Raw genomic sequence first — 16,586 nt, 5'->3', positions numbered from 1 at the left:
AATAGAAACTAGATTTATAGAAAAGCATGTCAACCATTCAAATTTCCGCCGTAGACAGAGCTTTTGGGCAGTAGTTTTAGTCAAAGTGAGTTGTTTTCTCGTGCATCAAGGAAATTTTGATTGAACTTGGTGCCGGGTGGACGGTTGCTTGCTTTGCTACATCAGTTGGTCACGTCGAGTTGATGAAGTGCAGACGTGGATCGGGATTATCTGTTGCGTGTTTGTTTCGCGTTCGATTATATACCATTGCAAAATTTCAGTGAAGTAATTTCTGACAGCGATTTTGGTTGGTGCACAGAAGCAATGATAGTTCCTTTCTCTGAGATATGACTCATCTGGTTCACCACCACAAAAATTGCAATTATTCAAGCAGTAGGAAATGCAATAGTGTTCTCATGTTCTTTCGTGAGAGTTCTCTCATTAGCATATTATATCGTCGAGAACAATTTCTATGAAAAGTGTGGTTTAATGTATGTAAAGTTTTTTTAAACGGAGACCAAAGGCCTCCATCGATTAACAAAAAACTGAGTGAAAACCGTAACAAGTTTGTTTATGAGAGAAAAACAACACCTGTTTATGGGAGGCAAAAAAAAAAGCAAAATCCTGACACGGCATGCATCATGACAAAGCATGACAACCATCCAAAGTATGCTAAACAGTTTGGTTCACCACAGGCTAAACTTAGCCAAAGCATGGCAACCATCCAAGCAGGTGCCGTATAGATCGCCACGGGCCAATTATCTTACAAAAGCCTGCCCTACCCCCAAACAAACCATGCTTGAAATTCCGGTCACGTAGGAGGCCACGCGCGAGGATCACATAAATACACTCGCGTCCACTCGATTCCCTTGCCTTTGCATAGATCGACAGGAGGTAGTTGGGGCAATTGGCATGCACAGTTGAAGGGCGCCCACTCCATGACCATGACGATGATAAGCTCCCCCTCCTCCTACCTCTAGATAGAAAGCTTCTGCCCCCCGTCCAAACGACGAGCCTGGTCACCTGATGATTGGCCGGCCATGGACGAGCTCCTCCTCATCTTCCTGCTCAAAATGGAGGCCTTCCACATACGCCGGTGATAGATTCTCTCCCAGCTCCTGAATCTTGTAGCCTAGCGCGTCAGGTACCGGACTAGCTAGAGGACAGGTTTGGTTGGTAGATTGCTGTTCGCACATAGGTAGTACGTGTCTAGGCAGGAAGCTGGTGCTGTGTTGTTGTCACTTGCCGCGTGTGTGGTCTGGGTGCGGTGGATGGGCCTCATGGCCGGGATGCTGCCCGGCGTCGAGTTCGCGAGGAGGCGACGGCTCCGGGCGGTCGGATCGTCGGCGGAGGCGCCGTGCGCCGGGACGTCGCGGCGGACTTCGCTAGGCATGTACGCGGCCGGCAACGGGCATGGCCACGCTGCAGCAGGGTTCCCCAAGGTAGCAAGAATCCATGGATTGTTTGTCGTCCTACGCTGTTTGATTCTTGCAAAGTTTTTTTTGGCTAATCTCGTTGGTGTCGATTGATTGATTTGTTTGGAGCAGAGGAGCGGCGTGTGCGAGGAGATGTTGGCGATGCAGCTGGATAGCAACGCAAGGGAGGCCAAGGAGCGGCTGGATCAGAAGCTCAGGAGCCAGAGGGAATCTGTGGTCAAGAGGTACTTACGAAACTTGTTCAGAGCCACACGACCCTTGTTGATCGAATTCGCCTTTTATTAGTCAAGGTTCAGACTGAATTCAGACTTGGAGAGACACTCTTTGTCTGAATTCATGTGTTGGGTTATGTCCAGATTGGGAAATACATATGGACTTCAATCATGAGCAGCTTCCTTTGTTGATACAGTAGCATAACGTGGCCGAGTACTTTTCTGCGTGAATCTAGCTTCATGCCTTCATCTGGCATGGTTTGTATTCTCAGAACAGAAGTTCCAGTGCTTTATTTGATAGGGATATAACTGGACTGACTAGGAGTGCCTCAACCGTGCATGAGCTCACCGATAATTCTCTGTTCATTTGATTCTGCTACTAATCCAGCTTAAAGGTTTATAACAACCTTCAAAAGAAGCAACAGTGTCTTGATTAATCATTTTCCACTGAAACTTGCAGGCGTCACAGCACGGGAAGCCTCCGGCTCCCGGTCCCGTCGAGCAGTCCCAGAGACAGAGACGCTGGCAACCAGCAGCACCCGGCGAAGGACGCGACGACCGTGCTGCAGCGGGAGGTGTTCACGAAGAAAGGAGGCAGCCGGAGGTTCAGCTGGGGGCGGAGGAAGGAGCCGCAGCAGCAACAGGAGCAGGCGGAGTGCGCGGTGTGCCTGGAGGAGTTCCGGGCGGGCGACGTGCTGGCGCACCTCCCCTGCTCGCACCGCTTCCACTGGGCCTGCGCCGTGCCTTGGGTCCAGGCCGCCTCCCGCTGCCCCTTCTGCCGCGCCGCCGTCCTCCTCGCCGCCGACTGAGCGCACCGAGTCCGCCGGCCGCCCGCCGCCCGCCTCGTCGGTCGTGTCACGGTATTCGTGTGGCGCGTTACGTGTAGGTACATATACAGGATTACAGGCTACAGACAGACATGCGTGGAGGCCATGGCACCGCACGGGATGCCTCGTGTCGAGCTCGCCCGCCCGGCCGGCTTCAGGCTTGCAGTGCGTGGGGTAGCGCGCGGCGCACTGTTGCTGCTGGTGGCCAGTCGCCGGTGTCATTCGCTCACGAATCGAGACGTGTCTCGGCAAAAGCCGGGAGCTGCTCTGGCTGTTTGCCCACCCAGTGAACACTGCATGTTTGCATGTAGGGTGTGAAAAAATTTGACAACATGTCAAACCGGCTAGAGTGAAGTTGGTTCATTCTCTCCTTCACAAAATCATTTTCAATTTTCAGTTTAGCCACACAAAAAAAAAGAACTTCAGAGTAGCTAAATTCGGCTAAACCCTAAGACGTTTTCTTCGCAGTTATTTTATCTTTTTGTACTACCTGCATGCGTGCTCTTATTACTTTTCCTGAAAAAAGAGGAGAAAAGATCAGAAGTAGCTACAGGTGGCTCACGCTAAGTTTTAGCACACTTTCAGAAATTAGGCCCCGAGCGACTTCAGTCGGCTCGTGTTTTAGAAAATAAAAAACAGGCTTTTCTTTTGTTTAACGTTGGAAGAACCAGCGAGGTCGATGGTGACCTGGATCGTCTTCTCCTCTGCATCCGATTGGTCGTGTGGGGGGCTACGCTAGCTTGACATGAACTATGCCATGTTGTTCTTTGAGCGCCAAGTTGTCGATTTGCTTCATGCCGGCCTCATCGAAATGGACGGCCGATGAGTTCCGATCTTCCTCTTGTAGACCTCCGGTGATTGGCGCGTGGCGCTACTATCTAGGTTGGAATCGATCCAGTCGTGCGCACCCTTATATTCGGCCTGCTAAGCATCACGAGGGTGTGGCGCGAAGCTTCTCTTTATTATCGGTGCCATGAGACATGTCTTAATATAGATTTTCATGGTATTGATAGTGTTGAACAAAGTCCAAGTGGCTGCGATCAGAGTGTTGCAATGGCCAATTGGAGTTTTGGTTGCCATGAAGACTTGCAGCACAATTTTTTTCCTTTCTGTAGGGTGTTGATGACTTGCAATATCAGCCTTAGCAAGAGGAGACGGCAGCATAGGTTGACAAAATTTTGGTATGGTGCTCCTCGAGTACCGAGCCACAGTTTCCATAGTGCAAGTTCAAGGTCTGGCTTTTAGTGGTTCTACCTAGCAATGACTTGTTGAAGGTTGTTTCGCGAACTCTAGGGTGAAAATTCAGATCTTAGATCGTGCAACGACAATGCTTGTGTCTTGTTCCCTTCTTTGAAGCGTCGTTTTTGGAGAACCCTTTTTATGGTTCTGAGTGTTGTCTTTGGTGGAGGTTAGAGTATTGTTGTTGCGATTGTTTCATCATTTTCTATTTATAATTTATGTTCTTGGATATGTGCAATGTCCTTCGACATCTTGTTGGTGTAGAGGCTAGGTGTAATTGTTACGTTTATTTGCATATTCCTTTTATCAAAAAAATAATATGAAAGCGTCATATTTCTTTCGTCAATTTCTGTTAAAGAAACCATCAACTTGTTACAAAAGAAATAATAAAGGAGGCTAAATAACAAAAATGTTTTTTCGTACGTCATGCATCAAAGCTAAGAAAAATCTACTTATTACAGCCCAGGGCACCAAGATAAAGAAAGTTTAAACAACAAACCTCCAATTCAAGTAACATAACATTCAAGAATAGGGCAAAGCTTTATATAGACTGAGATTATCGAAGTATCGCAGGGTACGGAGCGCTAGAGGGTCGCGATCAGGACTCAGCAGGCTCGCCTCACCACCAAGTAGCGAGCCGATCCAACCTGGGCGCCCACCGGCAACTACGCCTGGTTGGGCGGACTACTTCCAGGAGCATCACGATGCCGAGATAAACAGCACCGCTGGTCTCATCGGTCGGCGGAACACCTGGAACAGGGAGGGGCGCCTCCGCTTCCGGGGTGTTCCTGGGCGCACCCTGGAGCACGTCATCGACGGCATCCAGAACGGCGCGCCCAAGCTGGAGATGCCGCCATCGCCGCCACCATCTCCTACGCCCGCAGCTCGCTGGCAGCCGAGGAGGACGACCCGGCCAATTGTCTAGGGTTGCACGCGACTTTCGCGGCATCGCTGAACGACAAGGCGACCTCGACTTGGCGATCACAATGTCCATCTGCGACACCAGAAAGCCACTTGTCGAGCTCACCGACGACGGCAAGGCTAGACCAGGCGACGCGGTGAAGGACGAGCCCGTCAGCAAGCCCGACAAACATGACATCGTCGTCGACATCGTGTACAACTTCCAACAATACTACACCCCTCTGGCCGTCGCAAGTACTACTAGATTAGGGTTTAGATTAAATTTCATAAAATTTCATTCAAATCTATGTAATATATATCAAGTTTGAATGAATTTAGTTGTTTTCGCTTAAATTTTAAAAATCTGAAATTTTCTTTATTTGGGGGACGCAGGTAGGGAGCTACATCTCCCAAACGCGACACATCCCCAAACGATAAATCCGGCACCATTTGGAGGACGCGGCTGTAGATGCTCTAAGCATCTCAAGTCGCGTCCTCCAAATTGTCCCGCCGGATCAAGCGTTTTGGGGATGAGTTTTATTCATGCCGCGTTTGGGGGACGTCGCTCCCCAGTCGCGTCCCCCAAAGGCCGTTCCCAATGAGGAATTCAAATAGTTTGCATTCAAAAGAGATCGTTGCCGCCGAAGTCGTCGGGATCAGAGTAGCGGCGATCAAAGTACTGGGCGCGCGATCATATTACAGGCCGTCGATAGAATTAAAAGAAGGGGTTGCTGTAGGGCGATGCCGACACCGACGGTGCATCCTGACTCGACGTAGGCCCGTCGATCATGATGAACCGACGGCGCATCCTGACTCGACGTAGGCCCGTCGATCACGATGAACTCGTCGTGATCTACGATGAACTCGTCGTGATCTGCCCAGTGATCATGCTCCGCCGCCGACGTCGAGGCAGAGGCCAACGCAGGTGTAGTAGCGGATGCGTCTGCCGGCTCTTGGTCCGGGGTTGGGGCCGCTGCCGCTGCAACTGCCTGGGCTGCCGCCTCGGACTCCGCCTCGGCCGCCGCCATTTTGGCTTCGATGTCGTCGAGGATCTGGCCTTCGAAGAAGTTGTGCGCCGCCCGCATTCGGGGAGACACTCCTTCTGTCGACGCTCTCAGCAGGGACATGTCGTCCCTGCGTTTTTTCAGCTCCATCTTCTGCTCTTGCCTCTTGAGCAGCGCCGCCCACCTTGTGTCGGCATTTTTGTCGCGGGAGAGCAAAGTCGAGGAGACCTTGACGAGGTACTGCGTGAGCGACGCCTACGTCTTCTCAGCCGACGCAGCGCCGGCCAAGGCGGCCTTGGCAGCCTTGTTGACGATAGGGCGCCCTGCCGACGTTGTCAGCGGCGCATCCAGATCAATGGCGTCTTTCCCCTTCGACAACGAAACGTGCGTCAACCTCCATTTGTGGTTCTTCTTTAGCTTGGTATAGCAATGCATCAGCGCGAACGACTTATGCCCATCCGAGTTCCACCGGTACAAATTCATGGCCTTGTCAAACTAACCAAGGAAGCGCAATCATTTTATCGAACACATTGTAGGCGCTACAGATTATGTAAGAAAGAGTTGTACCCATGGAACATGTTCACCGACGCCTGGATGATGGTCCATCGCGTCGACATTGCCTTTTGGCTTCTCTTCATTGTCACTTTGTTGTATTCGCTTTTGATTGTATTCGCTTTTGATGAGCTTGCGCTCATCAAATTTTCTCTGTGCCACTGTCGCATCGCGCCGACGTCGCTTCGCCTCGCTTTTCGCTGCGCCCGGCGTCCCCGGAGCGTCCCCTGTGTAACAGGGACGGGCTCGGGGCGCCGGACACTGTATCAGCCGCGCCGGATAAAAAGAGGCTCTGGGGGTTGCGGCTGTGAACGTTTTTTTGTCCAGCGCGCCCCAAATCCCTTTGGGGGACGAGACTGGAGATGCTCTTAGGATGTACATAGACACTCTTTATACAGATACATTTAAATTTAGACACATCTTTGACATCTTTTTATGGATGGATGGGTGTTAAATATGAAATTTCCCTAAAAGCTTGGATCATTTTTTTTCTAAACTTGTTAATGACAAATAGGAAAAAAAAAACAGTTTAAAGATTTTTTAACGAAAATAAGAAAATCCAGGGCACGCTAACTAATCCCTAAACTGCCCCATCTTGTACCACAACCCTAACAGAAGCGAAGCGACGCGACGCAACGCTGCCGCCGACGGATCTCGCCGCCGGCCGTACCGCATCCGGTCGTCTCCCCCGAGCCCGAGGTACGTGCTAGATCCTGACCACCCCGCGCCCGTGACCCAATGCTGCGTCCGCTCCGCTCTGCTCATCCCGATTTGTTTAATCGACAGTTCCCGGCCCCGATCGGACCCAATCCCGATTTGTTTAACCGACTGTTCCCGGCCCCAGTGCTTGGATTTTATTATTTTCTTGTTGAAATGCTGCATCCACTCTATTTGAATCCTCCGCTTGATTTGTTTATTCGCCATCCCGATCGGAGCGTCAAGTTTGGGTCAGCTTATCCCCTGCTTTTCGATTCGTTTAATCGCAGAGCAGTCCCCGAGATGGTGAAGTCTGCTCCACCACCACTGCCACCAACCTGCGAGAGATGCGGCGGGGTGTTCGCAAATCACCGCGAAAAGAGCGAGCACGACTGCAATACAGTGCGGAAGCTGGTCCGGGCACAGAAAGCTAAGGCAGACAGGAAGGCTAAGCTGAAGCAGGTGAGCAGCATACGACAACAATTTGCTTGCCATGATCATTGATAGTGCCAATGCAACAAAATATTGTCATAAAAGTATAGAGCAAAATATTACAGTTTGTAGCATGCAGTGCTAACAACCGGAAATTCATCAGTCCCCATGCGCACACTGAATCTGCAGCCTTGCAATTAGAAGTTAGAATTATCAGATTTTAACTGCAGAAACAGTTCATGGTTCAAATAGGCCATGGTTTTATCAAAAAGACAAAAGGTAGGGTAATCCGAAATTCAGTTTCTACTGCAACTTATGTTTACCTGTCCTTGTACAGACTGAAAACTGAATCTGATAATTCTAGCATGCAGTAACAACCGGAAATTCATCAGTCCCCATGCGCACACTGAATCTGCAGCCTTGCAATTAGAAGTTAGAATTATCAGATTTTAACTGCAGAAACAGTTCATGGTTCAAATAGGCCATGGTTTTATCAAAAAGACAAAAAGTAGGGTAATCCGAAATCATTAGCATTTGCATTGTAAACGGGCATGTTCTCAACTGCAGTTTGTGGGGGGTGACTCAGCTGCAGTTTGTGGGGGGTGAAACGATGAGAAAACAACCAATGGTGATTTATATATAAGAAAATACAGTGCTCTTTTTTTCCAATATTTACACTACTGTGCTACTGTGGTTCTTTACATTCATGATGTTATTACTTACATTTTTTTCTTCCGACAGATGCGGGGCAACAGCCCAAATCATTAGCTCGAAGGAGTGGTGCACTGGTGCTGCATAATCCAGACATCCAAAACAAGCTATGTAATGAGAATCTGCAGTACAAATTATTTACCTATGTTGCTGTATGTAACGTCAGTATGACTCTGTACTCCTGTCCACCAAGTAACTTTTTCTGCTACAAGCTATCTCTTTTGTTAGCTACTGGTCTTTATGGCTCTGTGCTTGCCTGTCCTCTCTGAGTAACGTTTTCTCAGTGATTCAGTCTATGCATGTATTGTGTACTGTTCCGGTGTTCTATTGGGATTTCACCTGATACAGCTGTATCATCAGTATTTAGCACCAACCTATCCACAGTAGTTTCAACTTGCAGAGCTTTAGTTATTCCAAAATCAATGATCTCAGGACCAACAACATCATTAGCATTTGCTGCAGCTGACTGGAGAAATTCTGAGGGTGGAGTGGCAAAATTGTCAGGCTTGCCAGTTTCCTCGTAGCTTGATGGTGAAGCTTTTCGTTGAGGGCTCAGTATAGGACTTTCCTGCACTCTGGAAGGAACTGTTTCTTCCATCAATCAATGTGTAGCTGGTGCGTGTGCGTTTACATGCTCAGGTGACTCAGGCTCATCTAGGTTGATAGTATGTCGTTGATGGTCCTGCATCATCTTCATTGAGCAGTAGCATATTCAAATCAGCGGTCTGCACATTGTAACCAGTCAAGTTAGGAATATGATTTCTGTAACTAGGAGGTTCATCATCCATGTTGTTAAATCTTCATCATCCATGTCGTTAAATCCTTCAGCCCCTTCATCTATACTTGGGTCAGCGTCAACATACACATCAGTAAGATGAACTGATGACCGGCCTTCAATGATAATACTGGAGGCACAAAAAGAAAGACCCAAGCAATGCATATGTAGCACAATATGGGTAAAACAGCAAAATGCAAGGCGTTACAATTTAAAATATGGCAAGGCAGCAAAGAAGTGAGAAATGTTCACATGGTACGAGTAGCAAATCAATGAACGCTGCAACTCAGCGCGCAAACAGTCAATATATATGCAAGGACACCTGGACATCTACCAGCAGAAGCTAGTAACTGATCCTCCAACCATACGAGTCAAGGTTTAAAATATTCAGTTAGAGATTGAAATCAAAATATAAAACAGCCTGGAGGAGGGTAAAATCATTTCCACAAAATCAGAAAACAAAAATGAACCCTTTGGATGAGGAACAGATGCAGGCCACTGCAACAGGCAAGAAAATCCAATGAGAAAGGATTTGGAAGACAAAGATGTGATTTTACCCATCATCAGACTAGGAGTTGAACCGAGTGATACTTCGTCAGCAGTAAGGTCAGCCATTGTAAAGAACATAAGTTCAATGGTAATAATATGTTGTTCAGACAGTTCTTTTATTAATTAAGACATAATACGTAGGGAAACACAAAACCACAAGAACTATAGAGCATTCTTCGACCCGCAACATACATAAACAACCTTCTTTTCAATGAATTAGCAAGTCCAACATGTAATGAACAAAAGATAGCCCAATACAGCTGAGGAATGTAAGTTGAGATAAATTATGATTACCTCTTCCAAATCCAAACCCATATGTGAAGAATTGACATCACAAAATCTTTCTGCACATTTAGATATGCATAAATAATTAACTGATGGGTTCATAATTTCAAAAGTAGAAGATGTGAACACAGAATCGACCAGCCATCTAAACCAAATTCAGATGTTGAATATCCTTTTCTACCTGGGTTGTCTTGCAAGGTGATATGTTGTTTTGCGCTTAGGTGATGATCAATGTTGCTGGAGCGTGCTGGAAAGTACTCAGACTACTGAAGAGCGTGTGTTTAAACAATTAAATTATCACAAAAAGAGAATCATCAAGATGGAATGTTTCAGGAAGTGTTACAGAATGGTTGGAGCAGTTGATTCTTCAGGGGGGAGACCTGAAGGCTTGTTTACCTTGTGAGACTCATGAAATGGGCCAAAACTGCAAAGCTTCAGTGCAATCATGAAATGAGCAGTTGACCTTCTGAGAATAGATTCTGGCCACGCCTACCATAATATGGCTGGATGACTGAATCTGCATGAATATTGATAATTAACACTCAGCCAAAAATGAAGAGAACATGAAACAGAGAAATGATAAATGTAAGGATTAAACAACATGCCAAATTTTTTAGAGAAGGGTGGTGGGTTTACTCTGTCTACAAACTAACAATATACCCTACCTCCTTCAAGAAAGTATATGCTAAGCATTAAATGATGGTTTTTCTACTACATGAGTACATGGCTCCATGCTGTGTGAAAACTTTCCTGATTACCCACCAAACTATTAATTAACTAGAACTAAGAAACACATGGGAGATCTTTGTTTCCAAATATATTGGGAACTCAAATGAATGTTTTCATCAACGAAAATGTCTAAGCTGATATTTTCAATCACTGATTGTGTGCTAGTGATTTTATGATCTGTGTCATTTTTTGAAGAACAAATTCGTTCATTCCAATGTCAGGGACGTATGATTGCCAGGGTTAGACCTATTTATGGAGCCGGATGGCCATTGGGCAAACATTATAGAGCCTACTGCAAGGCATGCCAGGAAAGTAGCAGCAGCGTAAGGCCGAAGGCACCCTCGAAGACGCTCCAGCACTTGACTCATATGATATAGTAGAATACTTATAGTATTAACAAAAAGATAAACTGTCCAGACAAAGTATTTTTCACTTACAATAAGATACACCTACTATTTTTGTTTTTCATAACATTAATCATTAACAGAGAATTTCGTAAGTATACTCAGCATTACACCTGGGCATAAAAATGTATGTGCGTGCTAACAATCAGACTCCAACAATTTTCTCTAGATATATTCTGGGTTAAAGAAAAGTACACATGATTCATTATTAGAAATCTACTGCTACATGTCCCATAGAAAAATGTGTAACAATGCTATGCATGTTAAGACATGATATAATATGTTACACGGAAATTAGACTACTGCTATTAGTCTTAGCTGCCTCAAATAATTATAACCCTTGCTTGACGCTAGCTGAAAGTAACAGGAAAATTAACCAAATAATGTTTCTAGGGTTAACTGCACAGCATAATACTAGATGCAGTTTTCCTGTTCATTTGCAGCTCTTCAGTGCTTATTTGTATAGATGTGTTTCTTGTAATACAATGCCTTTCACACAATCATTGCCTAATGCTTTCAACACTGGTTTCTCACTATATGGAGCATGATGTGTATGTCATACTTTAAATGGATAATGAGATGGATTGCTTGGTATCCTTTGGAGCGTAATCATTCTGTATATTTGGAAGTGTTACCTTTTAATTTTTAGCAAGACAGCATTTTCATACCAAGACAATAAGTGGGTGAACGGTCTGACTGGGTGCACCTGTGCCGGAAATTTGATAAACCTAAATTGAGCAAGACTAATAATCACAGATGCCTTTTGCAGGTTTCCCTACCAACATAAACAAGGAGTTTAACGTCCCAATCCTCATATCCCCGCCTACAAGTTAGACCAAAAAATAGTAAATGACTAAATTAGTTTTCTTGCTTTCCATGTTTCCATGTGATCTCTAATTCTCTATGAAGCTACACTTTGACCCCGTCTCCCTTCAACTGAATATATACCCCTAATCACCAGCCCTCCAGAATTGGGGTAAGCTGTACACAGCAGCACCACCAGAAAAAGAATCGGAGTTTGTACGTAGAGCAAAGCTGACTGCATCGAAGATGATTTACCTTGCAAGAATGAGCCATGCTCAACTTGAAGACTACATATTCGAGCTAGAGTTTGCGAGTGGGCTTCACAGCCTGCTGAGCGGAGGCTTTCATAAATGGACCACACACCTTAGTGAGGGGTAGCTGTGGCCCATTTTTTAACTCCAACAATACAAGTGAAATTCCAATCTATTCTCCTTGATGTTGGTTCTGAAATTTCTTGTGATGCACGATTAATACCCCCCCACCTTCATCCTCAATGCTAAAATTAATCAATGTTGTAGCACCCTGAAAGATAATAGTTAAGTTCAATCAAAATAAAGAAGAGTGCACTTAAATGTTGCAGATAAAGAGAACAGGAAACATTGGAGTAACGAGAAGTCGAGAACAGGTGCAGAAGATACAGTTTGAGCATTCGTTATCACAGCAGTAGGTTTCAAACAATAAATATTAAGACACTAAAGAACTAAAAAAGATATATCTTGTCATCTTTATGAGCTTATGACTTGAGTAGAATATCTGTAACAATAAGGCAACTGCTACAGATCAGTAGATCACATCAACCTCGCCAACCAGATCTAGTTATAAGAGCCTGAAATTGTTGACATTCTCTAGAACGAATTTACTAAGGTGAGTGTGATAAACTAGAACAAGCGTCGGCATAAGAATCATCATGTGTTGATGACAGTATAGTTATTTATCAGAAAACAGTGAGAAGGGAGTTATTTACTAAGGTGAGTGTGATAAACTAGAACAAGCGTCGGAATAAGAATCATGATGTGTTGATGACAGTATAGTTATTTATCAGAAAGCAGCGAGAAGGGAAACTGTACCTCGAACCCAGATATCAGAGAAACACACTTGCAATTGGTGCAACAAATATCAACCGTGAATACAATCTTCATGTAGAGGTATAATACTGCATTGGCAGGTCAGATGCGAGATTCAGTGTAGAGATGAGAATGAGCAAGCACGGATTTTGACGTCTTTGTAGCACTGTAATCAGCATCTACAATACAAACAATTTCAAGTCTCAATTGTTGATATGATGGTCATCATCTTCACTACGAACAAGTTCCTAACAAGCCAATTTTCCAACATCAGATTATATAACAATTAAAGTCTCACCTTTAGAAGTGTCACGAGACTTTTGCAACCTCGGAGGATGAGTAGGATAAGTCTGAAGGTATTTGAAAGAAAGATTTCAGATGCCACTAAATAAATAAACTCACCTGGGCCGCTGGTACTTCTCCAGTGTGTGCAAATAATTAACATTGTGATTTGCATATGGAGGGGAAGTTCTTTCTGAAACATGGTTGCAAAACTGTTCTTTCTGAAAGTGCAAATAAGAATTACAAACACTCCATCTTTCATCTGATGGACCATTTATATTCAGATGGAACATCTGATTTCAGTATAGGATCTTGTAAATTGTCATCTGAACATGTGTGGGCACCATGAGAAGCAACTTAGTTGTATGTGAAGATACTTGAAATAAAGAACAGATAGTTTTGTTTGCCCACTCAGTTGGATGGTTAATGTCAAGCCATAGGGTGGTTACATGTATGGGGGAAGCTCAAAGTTCTTGTTGTTCTTATAACTTCCTTTTTATTAAATTGTTTCTCCTAGATTACTTGGGTCATAGGTTACCAGGGTCCTTGATACAATTCCAGTGCAAAATACTGTTGATGAAATAAGGCTCAGTGCTAAGCCCGATAATAATTGCTAAAGCATAAATGATACAAATTATCTACTCACTTAATTTTGTGATTGTTTGTAGCACATAACTAAATCCAAATAAATTTAAATGCTGTTACTTTGGAAACAAACTCATATGGCTGGATTAGTGCAATTTGCACCATCCAAATAAGTATTTTGGACAAATTTGGTGTAGCACTTCACCACTTCATCTTCTTGCTTCATAAATTCATTTAGTCACAATCGTGCACACTGAATCTGCAGCTCCAGGCTCATACCATTTATTTTGTTGTAATTAATATATTTCAATTTGTGTACTTGTATGCTACATGAAACCTTTTCAACGCGTATGCAGTCATGATAGCACATTTCTTCTGCGAAGGATGTGCCCTCATGCCACATGAGAGTACATATTCCAGGGTGTTGAAAGTCCTTACTTCTAGAAGCCAATTGCACTATATGTGAAGCAGTCTACCAGTGTGTGAGCAGTTATTCCAGTTCAGAAACTTAGCTGCTATCGAAGTTATCACCTCTCAGCCCAACCAAATTTCCTAGTGTTAAAGTTGATGCTAAGGAAAATACCATATTCTGTGCATTGTGATCTTTTGCATTCATGTTTATTGAACTACAAAAGGTGGAGTCTGGACACACCAGTTGCAAACCAGATCTTTTGCATTCATGTTGATTGAACTACAAAACCTGACTTACTTTTTACATGAGCTGAATTTTGGTATGTGGCACTGCATTAGCAATTATACGACAAGCATAGTTTCTTTAGATCATCGCTTGGTTCGACACGAATGAGACCTATGTGGTTGGATCAAACATGATAATGGCTCTGTTTATATGGTGAGTTAAATTACTATAGATTCTACTGGTTGCATTGTAAACAGGTATGCTCTTACTTCATATCACCTGCAGTTGGTAGCATTTGGGTCAAAGGACGAGAAACCAATCTATGATACATACTCCAACATTTACTCCTATAAATATTAGAGTTAGTGGTGACGATCAGCCCACCATCGCACATCACATCTACCAAAGGTGCCCGTTCATACATGATCTCTATGCACAATTTTGTGATTTTAAAGTATATAACATAGTAATGTTGATGGTCTTATTGTAATCTTTTTGGCTTTTTACATCAAGTTAATTACATTGAAAAGTGGATTCTATAACTACAACAAATCATGAACATGTCAAATTCAATTGCATGATATTAATCATAGAACGAGCTAGTACACTTGATCATAAGAAACAATGCATCTTAAATACAAGTCCAATGAACAAAAGTGTTCCATACTTAACTCTATCCCGCTGAACAAAAATTCACCAACAAGTCAACAAATGAAATATTTTATATGTATATTTTCTGAAAAGATGCAATAAAAACACGTAATTTTAATATACTATATTTTGTGTTGCTATTAAACACAAATAAAATGACACTATAAATTATACCATGAAAACCAAAACTACATCTTTTTAAAGAAAATACATCATGAATATGATACTAAACTATCAAGTAACAATACTAGTCAACACATCTTTATATCTAAATTACCTGTAAAAATAGGGATATACAATTTCCATAGATTGACACAACGGTTGTGTGAAACAAAAAAAACAAAAAAATCACTGGATTCTCAAGGCCCAGTCGTTGACGTTGACTGAGAGGAGGCTGTTGATATTGGCTTCAATCAGAGGTCCCTGCACTGCCAAATTGTTAGACGCGTCTAACAAGAGAAGCGACGGCCTGATTAAAAAAGTCAACTCGAAACCAACCTGTAGCCACGGATAAAAAGATGTCCCCTCAAATCAGATAGTAAGACACCGGTAGCACCAGATCTGGTGGATCCAGATCTATATTTCATCAGATCTGATGGCTATCGCCCCCAGCTTGTCCGTGTGCGCGGATCGATTACTGCCATCTGCCGAGGCTCGGCCTCGGCGCTTCCGGGACTCCGTGTGGTTGGCGCCGGCGCTGCGGCGGATACTTCACGTCTCCTTCCGTTCCCGAAGCCGTTCGCCGTCCGCCCTGCGGCGGTGGCCGGCGGTGCAGGCGAAGGGGATTGCGGCGGTGGTTAGGGATTGCGGCGCAGGTTGGAAAAGATAAAGGCGTCGAGGTCATGCCCAAAAAGCAGGGCGTATAGGGTTTGTTTGTGCATGATGTCAGGAGGCCCACGCCCGATGTGACGAGCAACCCCAGAGGCCAGAGTGCCAGACCAGACCATAGGCAGGCGCCAAGATTGGGCCCAAGACGTACGCCGACATCTTTTTCCTCCTGCCGTAAGCCCGTACCTGACTTTTCATTGGTCCAAGATAACCAGGGGACCACTCCACCGCGTGGTATATATATACTCCGTACATTATTACTAGCAGCTAGCACTATGCCCGCGCAAGGTTTGCTGCGTAAACGAAAAAACGAATTGTTACTTATTTTGGTTCTTTCTATAGTTGACTCTTGCAACCACGTTTTAAAAACTCTTGCAATTTGGATCAATCAAATTAAATGCATTAGCAAGTTAACATATACATCATCAAGACGTGCATATTGCTAACCTCCACTTTGAGCTGCAATAGCTTCAGATACTAAATAGCGTCATGAAGCATGCCTCCCAAAAAAAATCAACGCAAACATTGACAACGATCAACCCTGCTGACGCTACTGCTCCTGTAAGCCCAGCAGCCAGAGCTACGACCGTGCGCCGCGTGGGTGGCATGACCGAACATCTTGGGCCTCACGCCCCGCACCTCAACATCCTCTTCCTTCGGTCGACGGCTCGGCTCATGCTACCTCTTCTCTGAACCCTCCATCCATCTCCTCCACTCCATATCCCATCCCACCTGCAGTGAAATTCCCCAAGTCCAGTGTGATGCTACTATCTTACACATAGAAGAGAGGGAAAGGGTTGGGCGTGCTAGGTCGGCTACTGCCATGGTCCTGTGAGCGAAATTCCGCCAGAGGAAGCTTTTCTACTCTAGAAAGGCCTCCCGGAGGTCATATTCACGACAATGCAAACATCCAACGCAAGTCGTTTTTCCGCTCAGACCCCCGAAGAGGTGCCCACGATAAGACCGATCTGAGAAGCTCCTTGTGTCATCAACTCTTACAAGACC

The 16,586-nt window shown here is 44.7% G+C and overlaps 1 protein-coding gene and 1 long non-coding RNA gene across 3 annotated transcripts; one reads left to right on the top strand and one right to left on the bottom strand.

Moving 5' to 3' along the window:
* Positions 1–664: 664 nt before the first annotated feature.
* On the top strand, positions 665–3,108 carry LOC124693389 (probable E3 ubiquitin-protein ligase RHY1A). The gene is made up of 3 exons (XM_047226868.1): positions 665–1,421; positions 1,527–1,639; positions 2,088–3,108. The coding sequence occupies exons 1-3, from the start codon at positions 1,251–1,253 to the stop codon at positions 2,434–2,436; spliced, it is 633 nt and encodes a 210-aa protein (XP_047082824.1). The 5' UTR covers positions 665–1,250; the 3' UTR covers positions 2,437–3,108.
* Positions 3,109–7,342: 4,234 nt separating this feature from the next.
* On the bottom strand, positions 7,343–15,549 carry LOC124693388. Of its 2 annotated transcripts, none has more exons than XR_007000004.1 (5): positions 15,252–15,549; positions 12,602–15,181; positions 11,790–12,056; positions 7,601–10,114; positions 7,343–7,467 (listed from the first exon to the last, which is right to left on the bottom strand). It is a non-coding gene; the product is annotated as an uncharacterized LOC124693388 (long non-coding RNA). The 2 variants fall into 2 exon arrangements; XR_007000003.1 differs by having other exon boundaries at positions 12,602–15,176.
* Positions 15,550–16,586: the final 1,037 nt, after the last annotated feature.

The sequence above is a fragment of the Lolium rigidum genome, chromosome 2 (assembly GCF_022539505.1).
Source record: "Lolium rigidum isolate FL_2022 chromosome 2, APGP_CSIRO_Lrig_0.1, whole genome shotgun sequence".
Classification (NCBI taxonomy): domain Eukaryota; kingdom Viridiplantae; phylum Streptophyta; class Magnoliopsida; order Poales; family Poaceae; genus Lolium; species Lolium rigidum.
The sequence above is the reverse complement of the archived record's forward strand: the minus strand, read 5'-3'. Positions and strand labels throughout refer to the sequence as shown.